We start from the raw sequence: 16811 nt of genomic DNA, 5'->3' as shown, positions 1-16811 counted from the left end.
CCAGTGACACAATTTGCCAAGAGTTTCCTTAATCAGAGTATTAATCTTTGCGGACAGGGTGACATTTGGTTTCTTTTTCATTATATCTTAATCGAAATTATCGTAACATGTCGGGCTGTCAATGCCTGTTGAAATGCCACACAACAAAGATCCGTGTTCCAGCATTTAGGTTTTTCGACATTGAAGAAACGCGAGATTCAGTTTGAAGATCAATTATTCGCGAAAATTGATTTGCAGCGCAAAGAATCTGCTTTAAAAAAAAGGCGCCTGAGATGAATTTGATGTGATGCTGTGAGATATGAGGCGACTGTAATGTGGTAGGGCATAGCTTCAAACAAAAGTCAAATGCAAAGAGGAAAAACATCAGGCAGGTTTTGGCAGTAAAATGTCTCGACCATGTGAGGGAAAGCACACAGAGTTGCGTCAACAATTTTACTATCGCGGATGTAGAACTGAAGGATGAAAATCCAATGCAGGCTGCTTTAGGTCACTGAAAACAGATTTAGGCAGAGATGACGCAGATGGAGCAGCTTTACGGGATTACAAATTTAAATTTTTCAAATAAATATCAATGCGAAACGACGCTTTTCAAGTAACACATTGCCATTCAGAACAAATGTACCTAAGCCGATTGTGACTAGCGTGCTGGGCGCATTTGTGTTTTCGCCAAACTGGGTTTGAAAAACATCGAAATCGCTAACTGCGTACTTTTCGTGGTTTTTAGTACATTTTCGTCAAGTCAATGTGTTACTTAAAAACTGTTTCCCCTTTTCGAAACGGGTTTGCTCCCACAGAGGGCCGAAAGGGACACGTGGAAGGTGAAAGGTGAGAGTAGCCACACTTCGAACCCCCTCTTTCCTCTCCCTCCACGCCCTCCCCCGTTGTAATGTTTCTTAAAAGAAAAGAACATTCCGACGATCCTGGTGTCCAGCCGAATTTATACATGTTCGCCTTCCGAGAGGTCGATAATAACCTGCTCCGACAGCAACTGCATGTGAGCGCGCGTGTATGTGTGTATGTGTGTGTGTGTTTGTGATTGTGTGTATGAATGTGTGCGGAATCCTTTGAAAAGCTTAATCAAAACCAACAATGAACGACAAATGGAAGTCCACAAAGAGCCTTTAAACATAAAATATGAAATCCCCATCTTCTGAAGTCTGTTGAAAATAAATTATAACTGTAATTATAGAACTAGTTTGCGGATGTTTTAATTGCTTTTTTTACAGGATGGTCGATTGTTACGGGATGATGGAATTTATTACCATTTCGTTCAGTTTAAGTTGCTTAACTTACAGCTCACTTCGGGCTTCACTTCAGCTCTCTGTTTTCTCTGCTGTATAATTCTAAAACGCAAAATCTGTACTAAATCTGCTTTATAAAGGGCTTCTATTAAGCTTCGGAAAATTAAGCGTTTTACAAGTAAATGCACTGGCTTGAGAAATTATAGGTTCTTTATTTATACTAAGTGTTCGTGAGATTTTAGATGAGATAGTTGGACAAGTGTTTGTGCGATTTGTGAAAAAATCTTGATAAAGCTAATTGACGTAAATTTTATTGGTTGGTTAATTCATATATCGGGTGATTTTCTTTGCACATCAATCGACGATTGAAGGTTTCAATTCTGGAATAACACACGTTTTATGCTTCGACGTGCCAGATAAGCAATAGGTGAATTTGCCTAGTCTCCTTGCTGCTCACTCAATCGATTCGCGATCATCACCTTGATTTCCGGCACAAGTAAGGCGTAACATCGCCAGGATCCCTCGCTTTGGAACTTTTCAACTTTTCCTACAGGTTTACTTTATAGTTGGGAGAGTGCTGTAACATTTCTAGTCGAGATACAATCCCCCGCGATACCCAGGAGCGTCAATTCGATTCATTTACCGTCGAATAGCGTCGGTTTGGGGCAATGGCCTGCGGTGAATGAAAGCCTCCAATGTTAGCGTTGGTAAAGTGTGGCAGACGAGTAGAACAGTCTTGCGTTCCCACTACTACATTTCCACGGGACTGCCATTTGTTCAGATACTTTTTTCCCACATACGGTGTATTAGCTTCCGTTCAACTTTGCTGTTCCATTCGCTGGTAAAATTTAAAGTGAACGGGACATTAGGTCGACAGAAAAACGTTTTAAAGGAAAGCTTACACTACTGTGCTTCTGGTGGAAATGGTCAAAAGAGGCAACGATTGAGGTGAAGGCCCCTAAAAAGGCACCGAGAAGCCTCCGAAGGTCGTGTCCTACTCTTCGGTCGTGTCCTGATCGAGCAGCCGGTTGATGTTCATGATGTTCTTGGTGCTCCACGGTTCGAGCGGATCCGGCGGCGAGCCCGTGCCGGTTTCGCCTCTCGCCCCACCGTGACGCACCGCGGCGCTCGATCCACCGGCACCTCCGCCACCACCGCCCAGTATCGGTGCCGACTTCATGCGCTTGTCCGGCTTGCCGCCGCCGCTGCCGCCCCCGATGCTCTCGTTGGAGTTGTCGGGAGATATTTTGTTGTGCTTGCCGCGCCCGTGCGCCGGCTTCCGCGCCTTGCCGTGCTTGCCGCTGCTTTCGCTCGAGTTGACGTCCCGCTCGCGGACGGAGGACGCACGGCTGCGCTGGTGAAACTGCTCCATGCGCCGGTGCAGCTCCTCCACCGTGACGGCGTCGTTGTCCGGTTCGTCCCGTTGGAGGGCGGCGTCGCCAGCGGCTGTGCCATCGCCCGTCTCGCATGTGTGCGCGGACGGATGCGCTTGCTGGTGGTGGTGCAAGCCGTCGTCGGTGTAGGGCAGCATGCTCGGCATCAGATCCGCCGGCCCGCCGAGCGTACCCTTGTCCTCCCAGGCGATCATGAACAGCGGGTGCTGGTCGGTTTTGCGCTTGCGTGACGTGCTGCGGGAGACGGCCGACTTTGCCCGCCGGATGAGCGATATCTTGCCGAGGACCGGTTTCTCGCCCGCCTCGCTGTCCGTGTCCTCGAGCGCCTCGAGCGTCTTGAGGAACTCGCGCTCCCGGACCGGGTCGACGATGTCCTTCGGGTTCTGGAAGAGTGTCAGCTGGCCCTGTAGCTGGTTCGGCTGTTGCTGCTGCTGTTGCTGTTGTTGCTGCTGCAGCTGCTGCTGTTGCATTGGCTGAGCCGGTCCTTGCTGCTGGAGCGGGTACTGACTCTGGCCGGGTGGACGCTGCATCGACGAAATGTCAATCTCGTGCACATGATCCAGCGTCGACGCGTCGATGGCGAGCGTTTTGACGTTCTGCGCGTAGTTTTCGTCCACCGAGGTGGACTCGGAGATCATCACCAGCTCGCGCAGTGGATCGCGGTAGTCGGCCTTCGTCTCCGCCCCGAGACCCATGGCCGCTGGTGCGCTGGCTGTCGAGTGGCGTCTCGGTGGTGCGCCACCGGTTCCCGTCGCAGCCGGCGCGATCGGTGCGGAACGGGGTGCCGACGCTGCTCCGGCGTGCGGTGCAAACATCGCCGTAGACGTAGCCGTTGGAGGAACGGTGGGAGCGGGCCGACTCCCAGGGGTGGTGGTGGGAGCGACTGGCGCCATCGGGACGACCACCGTCTCCGTGCTCACCATGACGATGTCCTGCGTGAACGACATCACGTCGATGGCGGCCGTGATGGCGAACGGATCGCTCAGGTCATCCTCGCCCGGTCGCTTCTTCTTCGCGATCTTCGCCGGCGACGTGATGGACGAGCGGCCCCACATGATGCGCCGCAGCTCCTCGCCCGTCATGTCACGCTTCTTCAGCTCGTTGAGGGTGACGCGCAGCACGCTCTTCCAGTTGCTGACTGCGCCCTTCCGCTGGCGGGCGCGCGTCTTGCTCTTGCTCTTGATCACCATGACGCCGCGCGTCTCGTACCGCGGATCGTCCGACGGTCCGAGCCCGATCGAGTACTCCTCCAGGTAGCGCTTCGCATCGTCCTGCGTCACCGCCCGCTCGAGATTGACGACGATCTTGGCCCACTGCTTCATGCCCTCCTTTTCCGCCTGCTCGATCACGTACGCGTACGTGTTGCCCATCATGGCGATCAACATGTTGAGCAGCAGAATCGGCACGAAGATCATGAAGATGACGAACACCGTCTTGGCCAGGTTCGGGTACGTGGTGAGGTTGAGATCGGCGTACTGGAAGACCCGACGAAAGGGAACGCATCATTACCAAAGACCCCAACATCCCAATGCCCATCGTTCCCATTCGTACGTACGTCGTAGTCGCCCAGTGTGGTCTGGAACAGTGCCATCCAGGTGCCGAAGTAGCTGCCAAAGGGGGAGTCCTCCGCGTTCGGGTGGCCCTTGTAGAGAAAGAAGAACGCCTGCGAGAACCCGAACAGCACGATCATGTAGATGATGCCGAAGGTAAACATGTCGCCGGTGATCATGGAGAAAATCATCGTCACGAAAGGTCCCGTCAGTCCGATCGCACTGCAACGATGTAGAGGGAGAGAGAGATAGAAAGTAAACTTCAGCCATCCCGGTCCCGGATCTTCATACCCGGCGAAAAACATCAGCAGAAACCAACTCCCGGGGACGGCGAACAGCAGAATCGCTTCCTCCGTTTCGGTGTCGCCCATGATGCGCAGCGGAATGCAGGCCAGGATCAGGATGTTGGAGATGAGAAATATAGCCTTCGCCGGCGCTTGGCCCTGGGGATTGGAGAACGTGCAAAAACAATAACGACATCACGGATCACAGGGACCGAAGGGTGGCACCGAGCTTACCAGCGACTTTAGGAAGGAGAAGAATCCCTGATTCTTGATCTCGTCGCCCTGCTGCAGCACGACGTAGCTCAGCACACCCATCACGGTGGCCACCTCGAACCCGTACCGCACCCAGGTGCTCAAATCGATCGGATCTGCGTCGCCACCATCACCACCGCGGTCCTCCTCCTCACCGCTGTTTCCACCGCTGTCGCCGTCCGCGCCGGCGTCATCGGAGCCGCCGTCATCGTCGTCGAAGATGCGCACCGGCCGCAGGTACACCGAGCACGACAGGCAAAACAGGTGAATGGCGAGGATGAGCAGGCGCTTCAGGAACTGGTTGCGCGCGAACGTCTTCCACTTCTCGTCCAGCAGCCGCTCGACGATACCGCCGTCGAGCATGTTCAGGTGCTCCTCCTTCGTGCCGTTCAGGATGATGAACAGCGCCGAGTTCCAGTTGGTGCTGCCGTCCGGCATCAGTGTGTCGAGCGCGTTCAGCGGGTAGCCGGAGCAGGTGATGTTACTGTAGCGCCAGAACTCACGCGCCGACAGCTCCAACATCTCGCGGAACACCTCGTCCCGGCCCAGCCGGCAAGCGAGCGTCAGCGGTGTCAGGCCGGCCGCGTTCACGATGCCGTTCTTGCACGGCAGCTTCGGATGGCGCAGCGCGTACCCGAACATGTCCAGCTTGTCGCACACCACCACCATGTGCAGGATCATGTTGCCGAAGCTGTCCTGCGCGTTCGGATCGGCACCGCACTCCAGCAGCAGGTTGTACACGGACTCGTTGGCGCAGCAGGCGGCCCAGGCCAGCGGGTACTCGCCAAGGTACGCCAGCCCCTCGTAGTCGGTGGTCTTGACCGGGCGCAGGCCCTGCTGGTCGCGCGGCAGAAAGAAGCGACCCGTCGCGCGCTGCGACACGTCCGCACCGGCGTCGATGAGGTCGCCAACCAGCTCGTTGTTGCTGTACGCAATCGCTAGGTGCAACGCGCTAGCGCCCAGGTACTCCTCGCCTTCCATCACGTCGATCGCTTGCTCGGGGAAAACTCGCAGCAAGATTCGGGCAAGCCTTCAACAGAGTTTGGAGAAGAAGACGTCGCTATAACAACACTTACTTAGAGCGAAAAGCTGCCGCTTTCTAAACGCTTGTCTACGCCATCCTTGCATCTTCGTGAAGGCCTACCACACCTCTGAGAGGTGTCTTTGGCCGTGCCATACGGTTGGTACCGCATAGACACCAAAGCTTTATGAGTCTTGTCAGGGTCAGGTGAGTGTCAGGTTTGGACAAACTCTATGAACCGGACACGGTTCTGAGTACAGAGAGTGCCAGTTTTGTGCCCTGAGAATTTCTAGACTGGGTTGACTACCAGATAGGTAACGATAAGCGAAAGGACGTCTTCAAAATCGGGTTATTACCCGTCTCTACGTTACATAAGTTAACGAGCTATATAGGAGGGCCTTCTACCGAAAACGTCATTACCATCAGCGTTTACCATGGAGCTGGATGGGCTTCTCGAAGATAGTTCCCGAATTGTTTTTGAGCACCAACGAGATTTCGAATGGCCTTAGGACTAGACATATCTTCCCCCTGACTATCCGATGTAGCATGGGGTTAGAGCAGGACCATTCTTCAACAGGGCGCTTTGTACCTACTTGGTGTGCACCTTCGTGTCGCAAATGATCAGCACGTGCAGCAGGCTTTCCCCCAGCAGACCGCGGTACTGCATCTGCCAGCATGCCTTATGGTCGACCCATTTGCTGAGCGGATCGTGCGGCGACAGCGACGCCTCGATGGGAATGATCACCTAGGGAAGCGAGTCAATCAACATTAGCGGTAGTTGTATGACGCTGGATCCCGTACTCACCTCATGGTTGTCCATGTACTTCCAGCGCAGATACTCGGCTCGGTTGATGATTTGCCCGCGGCCCTTGTTGTACATAAACACGCCGAACTGCTCGCGGATCAGCTGCTCCACCGCCTTCTGGCCGCCGATCTGGAACGCGTCGATCAGGTCACCGCCGCGCTTGTAGTTCGCCATCTTGTACAGCAGACACTGGTTGGAGGCGGACGCCGACTGCGAGATGACCTGGTCCAGTATCGCACCGCCTTGCGGTATCTTCCGCTTCTTGCGGCACAGCCGCAACGGATCGAGATGGACCATCGTGGGGCCACCGCTCTTGCTTCCTGGATGCTGATGCTGGATAGGCTTGGATCGAACGGGTGTAGCCAAACAAACGTCCCTCTATCGAACGCCGTCCACCGACATCTACTGCCCGAACAGGCAAACGATGCCAACGTTTGCATCCGCATAGCGAAGGAAAATATCGATCAAACACATCCTCCTTCTCCGGGGGAGCTAAATAAGGTTTGTTGACGCCGCAACCAGCACAGCGCGATGGCAACACGGGGAGGGCCGTCACGACTCAGGCCCAAAGCTCCTCTTCCCGAGCGTGCGAACGGAATTGCTTCCTATATTCAAGGACGCTTTCTTGTATCGATCGATTCAGTTGCACTCAATGCCCTTCCGAGGCACATCTCATATGCAGATAAAGTTAACACATACAACCCGTTCTGATATGACCCCGATCCACAAGTTCACCTTAATATGGGTGAATGTATATACCGTGTCAAACGTTAAGGTAAAATAGTTTGGCATCTTTCTTTTGAAAAGTTTTGTTCCACAAAGATGTTGTAGGCGACAAGGCTTTGCTGTCTCCAGAGATTAAATTGCCAAAAACCACCATTTGGACTTACTTGTTTAACATGAGCTTGCCATCCCTTATGCATGTTTCCAGTAGTGTCATGACGTTTTTTTTACTATCAAAAGTAATAAATTCTATAAAGTATTCTGTTATTTTTCCCAACTCTGTTCCTTATAGGGAATATTAATTGATTTACATTCGGTTAAAACAATTCCCCAACTATCGGAATCTTGTTGTTCATTATGGCCTCCAAATCCTAAGCCGAGGTTATTGTCAATAGAGAATGATTTATATAAAGAGCGAGTAGCAAACATTGAACTTTTCGGTGGCAAAAGTCTTGGAATACATCAACATGGCAATATCATGAACCCCGTGGTTTAATCAAGCTTAACACACGGATAATTCATAAGGATCACGAAACACGGTGGGAAACATAGCTGATGCTTCTTTCTTTAATAATTAAGGACATTAATGACGTTTTTGTCATCCAAAAATTATTTGACGGGTTGGACTCCTAAAAATGATTGGCAACATTGGCAGCAAGTAGTTCGTACAAAACAATTTTTATTTCACTAATGGTGTTGTTAGAATGTACAAGTACCCAGCGTAGCTCTCGGTGTGTTTTACTTCGATAAAGAAAAATGCACATAGAAAAAACGCATTCACACAGTTAATCTCTCAACCAAACGCATTTTTAACTGTACATATGTTTGACGGTGTTACGATCCCGAGTCGGACATCAATTCCCTTTTGCAAACAGAGCTCGGTATGGCTCAATCTTAGAAAATAAAATACCACTAAAAGTGTGTCAAGGTAATTCAGGTAGTAACTAAATACTTGGGGCATTTGTAGTTTTGGGCGACTCGGTGGTCACCTTTTGGTTTGTTTGCGCGAAGGGGGTTGCAGGCAGGAAATTTTCTCGCGTCGAGATTCGACCATCGCGCTCCCCAAGCCGGAAGCTCCGGGAGTTTTCGAAAACACACCGGAAAACTTTACTCAACACTTTACTGTTGTCTGTTCGTTTCGACTAAGGTTTGGTCAGTGCCACGCGGTTTGAAGTATTTGCCAACTGAACGGTGCACCGTTTTTGCCACGGGCTTTAGTACTAGTATATATATGTACACGATAACATGTCTAAAGATAAAACACTTTACGAACCCATCATCTTTACGAACCCATCATTCGGGTGAACTTTTGTTTAAACAACAATGAAGGATTTTGTTTGAATTCAAAACTGATTCGATTCGAATTTCTGAATAAATGCTCACCATTACACTCAAAGCTCCAGGCAACTAATAACTTATTTGACATGTTTCAAATCAAAAAGAATTACCCTAAGCTTTTCCTTTTTGTTTTAAAGTTCATTCAAGTCCCCAAAATATAGTTATAATACCAACTGTACACAAATTTAGCCAATACTGACGACACTTGACCGCGTTCTGGAAACGTTGAGGAAAGGTTCTGAAATTCGAATGTTGCGGTGTCGATTTGTCAAGAATTTTGGATTCAATCGTGGATGCTTCTTAACAGTAGAATCCGAACAACGGTCATTTCAACCGTAACGCAACGCAACGACTGAATGTTAGAAAAGATGATGATTTAGATGTCATTTTGACCGCTCTTTTCAACATGCTTTAACTTTGGAGCTATTTTTGAAAATTTTTCCTCCTGTAAACGGCTACATTTTTATATATTTGTTGTGACTATCTTTTTGCGTTTTTTTTTAAATTTTCTATGCATTCCGCTAGTTCGGTGTAAAGCGAAAAAGATGGAAATTGAGTTTTTTGTTTTAAACTGTACGATATAAACCCAGAAAAAAGTGTGCACAGAAAAGTTCATTCATTAAGCAACATTTAAAAAATAAAATCATATTTGTAGGATTGTAATGAAATGAAATGAAATAAAAAGGATTGTAATTTACACCATAAATTGACCTCGAAGAACAAAAGTAACGTCCATCTCCATAGTAACGCATCCCGCATCGACACGATTGCGAATGAATAATGGAGCAAAGCCTATGGAAAATTTAAAAATCCACAACGAGGTCATTGTGGATTTTTATTTAACTAATTTAATTTAATTATTTTTTTTATGTTGCTTAATGCGATCTGCGTTCTAGCACACACGTTTTTTGGAATTTACACTTTACATTTCGAAAAGCATAAAGGTTAAAAAGGAGTCGATCTTTGTTTTTGCTTTTCACCGTACCGTTTTAGTCTACAAATATACTAAAAAGCTGTAGCTGTTTAAGGATAAGAAAAAGCATAAAAAATTAGAAGTTATAGCGTCCAACAAAGAGCGGTCAAAAATATCGCTAAAAAAACATTCAGCATTCCAAACAAACAAGATTTCAAAGCAATAGGGATGTTTAAAGAACCCTACGGTGCTAAAACGGGTGTTTTCGATAGTTGATAAAATGTCTAAATTAATTCATATGATTCCCTCAAGACTTCACACATGCTGTGCCAGCGTAACCCTAATGTTCCGAAATCTGTGTGTGTGTGTGTTCTACTCTATATAATACCTCCTCGCAAAGGTACTTGCCTATCTCACACTCCCTAGTCCAGTCGAGGAAAGGGCCTCAAAAAAAAGAAGATATTTACATTTTAAAACGCTCGGCACGGCCGTTTCAGTTATACTAGCGCTTCGCAGTTTGGCGTGTTCAACAACGGACGCGCTCAGTCCCGTTGCTGCTGTACAGATTGTGTTTGTTGCTGTTGTTGTTGCTGCTGCTGCTGCTGCTGCTGCTGTTGTTGCTGCTGCTGTAGCTGATGCAGTTGACTCGCGCTAAGAAAGACGCCGGCCGGCGTGGTGTGAATGATGGTGGGACCCGCTCCCATCGGGGCTGCCTGGATGAAAAACGGCTGAGCCGAACCGCCGGCCGTCCCCGCCGCCCCTCCCGCCGCCCGCAGAAAGTTCAGTGGGCTTTGTGGAATCGAAATCTGTTGGCAAGAAGAAGAAAAAAGTCATCGATGAGTTCAATGCATTTCATCTGACGGTTCGGCCGTTTACTCCGAACTGTCCAAATATTACATATTAAACAACTAGCGGTTTTGTTAGTTATTTTTTGGTTTTCGAGACAATAAATCACACACACACATGACACATGAGCTTCAAATAAATTGAGTAAAATGTGAATGTACGTTTTGACTCGTTTTTGGAGAGTCAACAGTGATTGGAAACAAGGGCGGATCATAGGGTCCTATCCTTTCTATTGGGCCATTGTTTTTTTTTATTTCAATCTTGAAATTATTTTATTATTTCGCAAAAAGGGTTGCTTGTTTTATTAAATGCGTGATGAGGTTTTGGTTTTTAAAATATGAGATTGATTAAGTATAACGGACATGGATTGGCAAAAGTAATGTCCTGTTCATTTATTTTTATTAACTATAGTTATTTTGCTTCCCATTATTTCTCCTTTTTCTTTTTCAAACATTTCACGATTCTCAATTTTAAATCACCTTAAAAAATATTAAATCTTAAAAAAAGTAACAAAATAAATTACTTGGCAATTTGGTTCGTAGAAAATACAAAGATAAATATTATCGCTTTATTCCAATCAAGTAATGTAGAAAATAAATCAAGGCCCTTACATGATTTTAACTTTCTTGTTCAGAGTACGACTCAATAATGAAGCAAAAGGCAAAATAGTTTGCCTTCATTCGCACACACATTTACTAATCTCGGCAGGAAGGTTTATCGGTAAATATTTCCGTATGTAAATTTATAAGATTTAATAAGAAGAATCAAAAGATGAATCATAAATTAGTCCAAATTGCATGTCTTAATTGTACAAATAAGCCCTTTTTCAAATGCCTCTTTTAAGGGCTTGCAAAAGTCGACAATTGGTACAAGACCATGAGTAAAAAATATCAGTTGTTTGCCAGCAGTTACTGGACGTATCAAGGGTTAGCCATTTAATATCAACCTTTTTTTATTAAATAAAAATGCACTACAACTATTTTTCAAGTTTTCATAAATTTTCTTCTTCTAAAATCACACCCTTGGGAGCTGTAATGCCTTGTAACGTTTTGGATAACATAACGATATCATTGTGCATATAATTAGCATTTTGAAGGCTCTCAAAACACTTTTTTTCGTCGTAAAGAATTGCTTTTAAATAAAAATGACAGGCTTGAAAAAATCGTCGCAAGTTGAAAATATCCTAAAACATTTTGAAAGTATAGAATCTTTACTTTAGCTTAGTTGGTCGTGAGTGGCCAGAGCTATAGTAAATATAACTACTATGATCGATGCAGATAAAAGCCTTCTCAATGTTCAAAATAGCAAACATTAAGCAGGGTTTATTCATTGAAAACAAAAGTAATCAATAATTTCTAAGCCATTTTAGAAACTTTAGATCGTTTGCTAAAAACCAAAGATTTGTCCCGGGATAATTGTGCCCCATTTGCCTTACTTTCTAGTCCTGGGCCAATCATGGGGTTTAAATGAGGAGAATTGTGCGCAATGCTGCTTACCGGAATTTGTGTGATTTCGCCAGATTGTGTGAGGACGTGTTGGAACAACTGCACGGGCATCGGATTGCCGCTCGCTCCGGTGGCGACCGAATTCGAGAAGATGATGTTGTTCGGCGCCGAGCCGCCTTGTATCGTGCCCTGTGGAGAGGGGGTGACGGGAATGTGAAACGTGCTTGCCGGGCGTGCGCTCGGTTGTTCGATTCTTACCGGACCGGTTGGTGATTGCGCGCTGGTCGCTTGAGACTCGTTGTTGCTGGCACCCGGTGGAGGTTCCGTAGCGTTGGTCGTCGGAGTGGCGAGTTCCAAGACTGCAGCACCACCACCACCGCCACCGCCGTTCACCGCCACCGGTGTGGCCGTGGTGAGCTTCGTACCCGTCGTCGCTTGCTGCAGCGCCTGGTGATGCGTTTGCGCCAGCTGCAGGTAGTACTGCACTTCACTCTCGCCCGCCCCACTGGCCGTGCTGCCCGGTGTCGCCGGGCCGCCGCTGGTGACCGCCTTCACCTCGTACTCCTTCTTGTACACCTTGATCTCCTCGCGCGGCACGATGTCGATGAGAAAGTCGAACTGGTCGTACTTGGTGATGGCCATCGCGATGTCGCTCCGCTGCAGCGTGCGCCGCTTGTTGTGCTCGGTATGCAGCCAGGCCCGGAGCGTCAGCTCGTGGATGAATATTTCGATCGCTTTGGCGAAGAGCAGCGGCGCATCCGACGAGATCATCTTCACGTCCTCGTCCAGCTTCATGATTTTCTTGATGCGCGCCAGCGGCAGCACCTGGTTGCCCGGCTCGACGTGCGTGATCTCCTGCATCTCGCTCATCACGGCGGGCCAGAACATCTGGATGCATCGCTGCGACTCGCTGAGGCGCTCCTTGCCCCCCGAACCGAACTCCACGCCGCCACTCGTCGCTGCTGCTGCTGCTGCTGCTGTTGCCGTTGCTCCGTTCGAGCCAGATGATGACGTCAGCATCGGGGTGGTCGTGCGCGATCCCGTGACCGTCGGCGTACCAGCCGTTCCGGCCGTCGCGCCCGAGCCCGGGTTCGAGTGCGTCTCCATTGCCTTCAATATCGATACCATGGGCTGCGGCCGGTTCCCTATGTATCACCGTATCATAAGCACATCCTGCTCAGCCAGTGCAGGGGTTCGCAGGCAGTCGCCCTATGTACGGTCGCTTCCCTTTTACGGGCCAGCAGCTCATTGGGGCTCAAATGCATCCACAGCTGGAGCAGCTGGAGCTGGAGTGGGGTAGCAATCTCACTCTCTTTCTCCCTCCCTCCCTCTCCCTCTCTCTCTCTGTCTTATGCTCTCGTTCCCTCTTCTTGCCCAAGTTTTCACCTTCTTATTGTGTCGTTTTCTTCTTCTTCTTTCTCTTAGTTTGTTTCGGTTTCGCTTTTGCTTGACAGGTTTCCTGCAGTAACACCAACAACGCAAGCTCGCCACAGGAAGAAGCCGGAGCAATCTTCGCCCGGATTCGCTACTATTCTTATCCAATCGGTTGTCTATCCGCTCCGCGAATAGGAAACGGGACCGACTGACGTTTGGTGCGCCCTACCGTACGTGCGTTCGTGCGTGTGTGTGTGCGCGCTCGCGCCAACAGGCAGGATTGGTGGAGCAGGGTTGCACTGCACTTGCTGCTGCTGCTGCTTTGGGGGAGCTTTTGCTCCAAACGCAAGGCAAGAGGCGCCAAACCTTCGGCCAGATGTTGATTGGTCTGCTTGATTGATTGGTTTCCGCTGACTGAGGTTGAGGTTGCACTATTTTTTCACACACTCGCACAACAACAGCAACAACGCGCACCGAATGTCACTAGGCACAAAGAGGCACGCTCGCCTCGAAGCAAAACGGTTCGACGGTAGACGACGGAGGAAACGGCTAACAACAATAATAACACACGCTATCGCAACGGGACGGCGAGGTATCGGGGTTGTGCGAATGTTGCAGGTAGCACAGTTTCCACCATCATCAGCGACACCATTGGCATCCCGCTGACGCTGCTAATAACACCACCCGTGCACTGCTATTGGGTATAAACACGGCGCGGTAAAAATTGCGTCGGCTTCAAAAAGCTTCACCGCCACTACCAGCATCGCCAACCGCCGGCCGAATGGCACATTTTCACTGTTTACAACCAGCTCGGCCAATGGGACACCGGAATTAGTGCCAATAGAAACCGTAGCTCGTAATGATTGGCCGACCAGCAACCACCAATTGATTTTGACGACCAACCAGCTTCAGCTGGCCCTGCTGGCGTCAGGGTCCGGTGGGCGCGTTTACCACCGCCGGTTGTGGTGCTCACTACCTGCGTCCGCAGCCCTTCGCGCACCGTAACGCTCGGGTACAAGGGCGCAACGGGTGTTTTTCGATGGCAATAAATGTTTTTATGATCCTGTAATTTTATCGCCGTCGTGCCGCGGCCAGTACCGAGAGAGAACGACGTTGCTGCGAACTCAACTCTTCGAGCGGTACACTGTGAACGCACACGCTGCAGGTAGCTTCACGATCTGTCGTCCATGCGCGGGCGCACCTAGGTTTGAAGTAGCGTTTACAAAATCTTTTCGCAACACCATAAAACTAAATTTGCCAACAATGGTGAGTCGAGAATATAACAATTCGCACGATGATGAAGCCCTTTCTTTTAGCAATACAGTACGGCGAATCTTGTCTCATGAACAAATCTTAAATTGGAATCAAAACACGCACACGCACGAACATGAGCTTTATTTTAACCCTTATGTCTAGAGAGAAAAACAGATGCTGGTGGTAAAAAAATTTCAACGAATAGGTTTTAATATTTGAACTCTTGGTTTAATTAGTGCATATTACTTTGATCGTTGAAAATAAAAAAAAACAGAATGCAACATAGCTAGAAAATAATAAAACGATTATACCTTTAAATAAATATATTTCCTCTAGGTCTCTCTTTTTACGCCGATTTTGTCTGAGGCCTAATTTCCACTATATTGTTCTTGTGTTAATTGAGATATTAGAAATAAGCAAGTTTTCATCAACTACCGAAGTATGTTATCAAACGAATACCGCAAAGCATTGGATTCCAAATTCGTTCATATTTGTTGTGGAGACGAAAACATCTTTATTGAGGATTTTCATGTGAGGCATAAAACCTAAGTTTCTCAAGCATAATGCTAATGGAACTATAAATTAACTCAAGGCCGATAGGAAACGTAAACACAATAAAAGAAATGAAAACACGTGCCGGAGTCGAGGAGAACATTTCAATGGATTTGCGTTCGAAATGCTTTTATGTTTTTTTTTTTGTTTTTATTATAGATAGATTTCTAAGAACATATATATGGTCATAATTAACAGCTTTTTTTGTCTCTGCCTGTCGTTAAGTTCACATTATTCATTGCCACGAACTTACTTAGAAAAGTGCACATATTGGTAATCTTTAAGTTAGTAAACAATTAGCCTTAAAGTAAGTAGTTGCGGTGGAATTGTAATAAGATTTTTTTTAACAGTTAATGTTTTATTGTATTTCATTCGCGGACGGGGGCCGTCGGCGTCCCATTTTGTTGCTACCACACCATCCCCAATATGCTGGGAATGATATCGGCTTTTTGGTTTTACTTAGTCTATGATGATTTGCTTTTTTTTTATATTTAACCTTTAAAACATCTATACCAGCTTTATGAAATACATTGCTTGTAAAATGATTTTCTCTTTAGTATCGTGAACCCCGATACGCGTCTTCACCGTTTCCCGTTGTTCATAGTTGCTTTTGCTTTATTGCTATTAGTTTGGAAAACGAACAGTTATAGATGGCAGAGTGCTATATAAAAATAGTATTTCACTTTCCTTTTTTTCCATTTTAGAGTTTTAAGTAGCAAAACAAAATGAAAATGAAAAAAAAAAACGGAGAGGGAATAAATAAATATTCCGGAAAGGGAGAAACGGATTGCGAATCGGTTAAACTCGGTCCCCTCGGAAGGAGGTAAATGCGCGACGTTACTTTCAAATCGATCGATGCGGTAGGATTGCGTTGTTACATTTCAAACCAACGATTGACAAGGGTGAGAACACATCAAAACGAGTCAAACGAGGGATCGGAAACAGAAGAAAAAAACAAATCTGAAACATACACGGGTACAATCAATAACGTTCTACCCTTCGTTTTTTGTTTTGGTTTACCTACGCCGCGGTACATTTCTTATCACAGAAGGCATGTTTTTGTTTTCCTACTTTTTTGGGCTTTATTATGATTAATACATCTCCTTGTTTTGGTCCTAGTTAAATCTCTGTAGACGTAGGTGCAGTAGTAGATCGTATAGTCTCGCTTTATCGTAGGCTTGAAAATCGTCAAACAAACCACATACCACCTAACGGAATCATTAGTTATGCTACTATACTAGCGGTGTCGACAACCTAGGGGCGTACAAGTGCAAAGAAATAAAAGAGTATCGAGGTTTTATTTCCGAGTGTGTGCAGGAAAGCGTGTATGCATGACTGCGTGTCTTTGTTTAGTGTGCATGGGCGTGTGCACTAGTATGTTTGTGTACGAGGGTGTGTGTGTGTGGAAGGCAAATATGGAATTGGGATTTGTTGATCTCGCTGAACCCGTATCCTTCAGTTTCCCAATAGGCTTAAAGCTACATCTGTGTGTATGATTCCTTTTTTTTTTTTTTGGTTGCAGTTCTTGATTTTGTAACTCCAAACCCAAACGGTGTGCCGATTCCTGCGTGACTGTGTGTAATGCCGCCCCGTTTTTTTTTCTTTTTTTTTAGTTCGTTCGCAAAATGATGGCAAAGAATCAACACGCATTCGAAGAAATATACAATATCTACGTGGTAACGATACAATGGGAGCTATACGAACGATTGAGACCTTAAAGTACATTAAAATAGCATCCTTGCGTGGTGTGTTTGCGTATGTCCGTGTGTGTTTGTGTGTGAATGTTTCCCTTCTCGGGGGGTTTTGATTTCTTTCCCCC

At 47.4% G+C, this 16811-nt stretch overlaps 2 protein-coding genes across 2 annotated transcripts; both read right to left on the bottom strand.

Annotated features, from left to right (window-relative positions):
• Positions 1-2235: 2235 nt before the first annotated feature.
• LOC131290720 (uncharacterized) lies at positions 2236-6844 on the bottom strand. The gene is made up of 6 exons (XM_058319886.1): positions 6548-6844; positions 6336-6487; positions 4704-5751; positions 4477-4628; positions 4191-4407; positions 2236-4110 (listed from the first exon to the last, which is right to left on the bottom strand). Exons 1-6 carry the CDS (start codon positions 6842-6844, stop codon positions 2236-2238), a joined length of 3741 nt encoding a protein of 1246 aa, XP_058175869.1.
• Positions 6845-9926: 3082 nt separating this feature from the next.
• On the bottom strand, positions 9927-13433 carry LOC131290973 (nuclear transcription factor Y subunit gamma-like). Its single transcript, XM_058320166.1, has 3 exons — positions 12071-13433; positions 11864-12001; positions 9927-10327 (listed from the first exon to the last, which is right to left on the bottom strand). Exons 1-3 carry the CDS (start codon positions 12938-12940, stop codon positions 10064-10066), a joined length of 1272 nt encoding a protein of 423 aa, XP_058176149.1. The 5' UTR covers positions 12941-13433; the 3' UTR covers positions 9927-10063.
• Positions 13434-16811: the final 3378 nt, after the last annotated feature.

The sequence above is a fragment of the Anopheles ziemanni genome, chromosome X (assembly GCF_943734765.1).
Source record: "Anopheles ziemanni chromosome X, idAnoZiCoDA_A2_x.2, whole genome shotgun sequence".
NCBI classification, from domain to species: domain Eukaryota; kingdom Metazoa; phylum Arthropoda; class Insecta; order Diptera; family Culicidae; genus Anopheles; species Anopheles ziemanni.
Note: the sequence above shows the minus strand (reverse complement) of the source record. Positions and strands in the feature narration are given on the sequence as shown.

What these genes read in the sequence shown, in the direction of transcription:
- LOC131290720 (XM_058319886.1), bottom strand. Translation starts at nt 6,844, where the DNA reads ATGGTCCATCTCGATCCGTTGCGGCTGTGCCGCAAGAAGCGGAAGATA. An exon ending in GACACGAAGGTGCACACCAA is followed by an intron (nt 5,752 to 6,335) that starts GTAGGTACAAAG and finishes ACTCTGTTGAAG; the next exon opens with GCTTGCCCGAATCTTGCTGC. An exon ending in TCTCCTTCCTAAAGTCGCTG is followed by an intron (nt 4,629 to 4,703) that starts GTAAGCTCGGTG and finishes TCCAATCCCCAG; the next exon opens with GGCCAAGCGCCGGCGAAGGC.
- LOC131290973 (XM_058320166.1), bottom strand. Translation starts at nt 12,940, where the DNA reads ATGGTATCGATATTGAAGGCAATGGAGACGCACTCGAACCCGGGCTCG. An exon ending in CGCAATCACCAACCGGTCCG is followed by an intron (nt 12,002 to 12,070) that starts GTAAGAATCGAA and finishes CCCTCTCCACAG; the next exon opens with GGCACGATACAAGGCGGCTC. An exon ending in GCGAAATCACACAAATTCCG is followed by an intron (nt 10,328 to 11,863) that starts GTAAGCAGCATT and finishes TCTTGCCAACAG; the next exon opens with ATTTCGATTCCACAAAGCCC.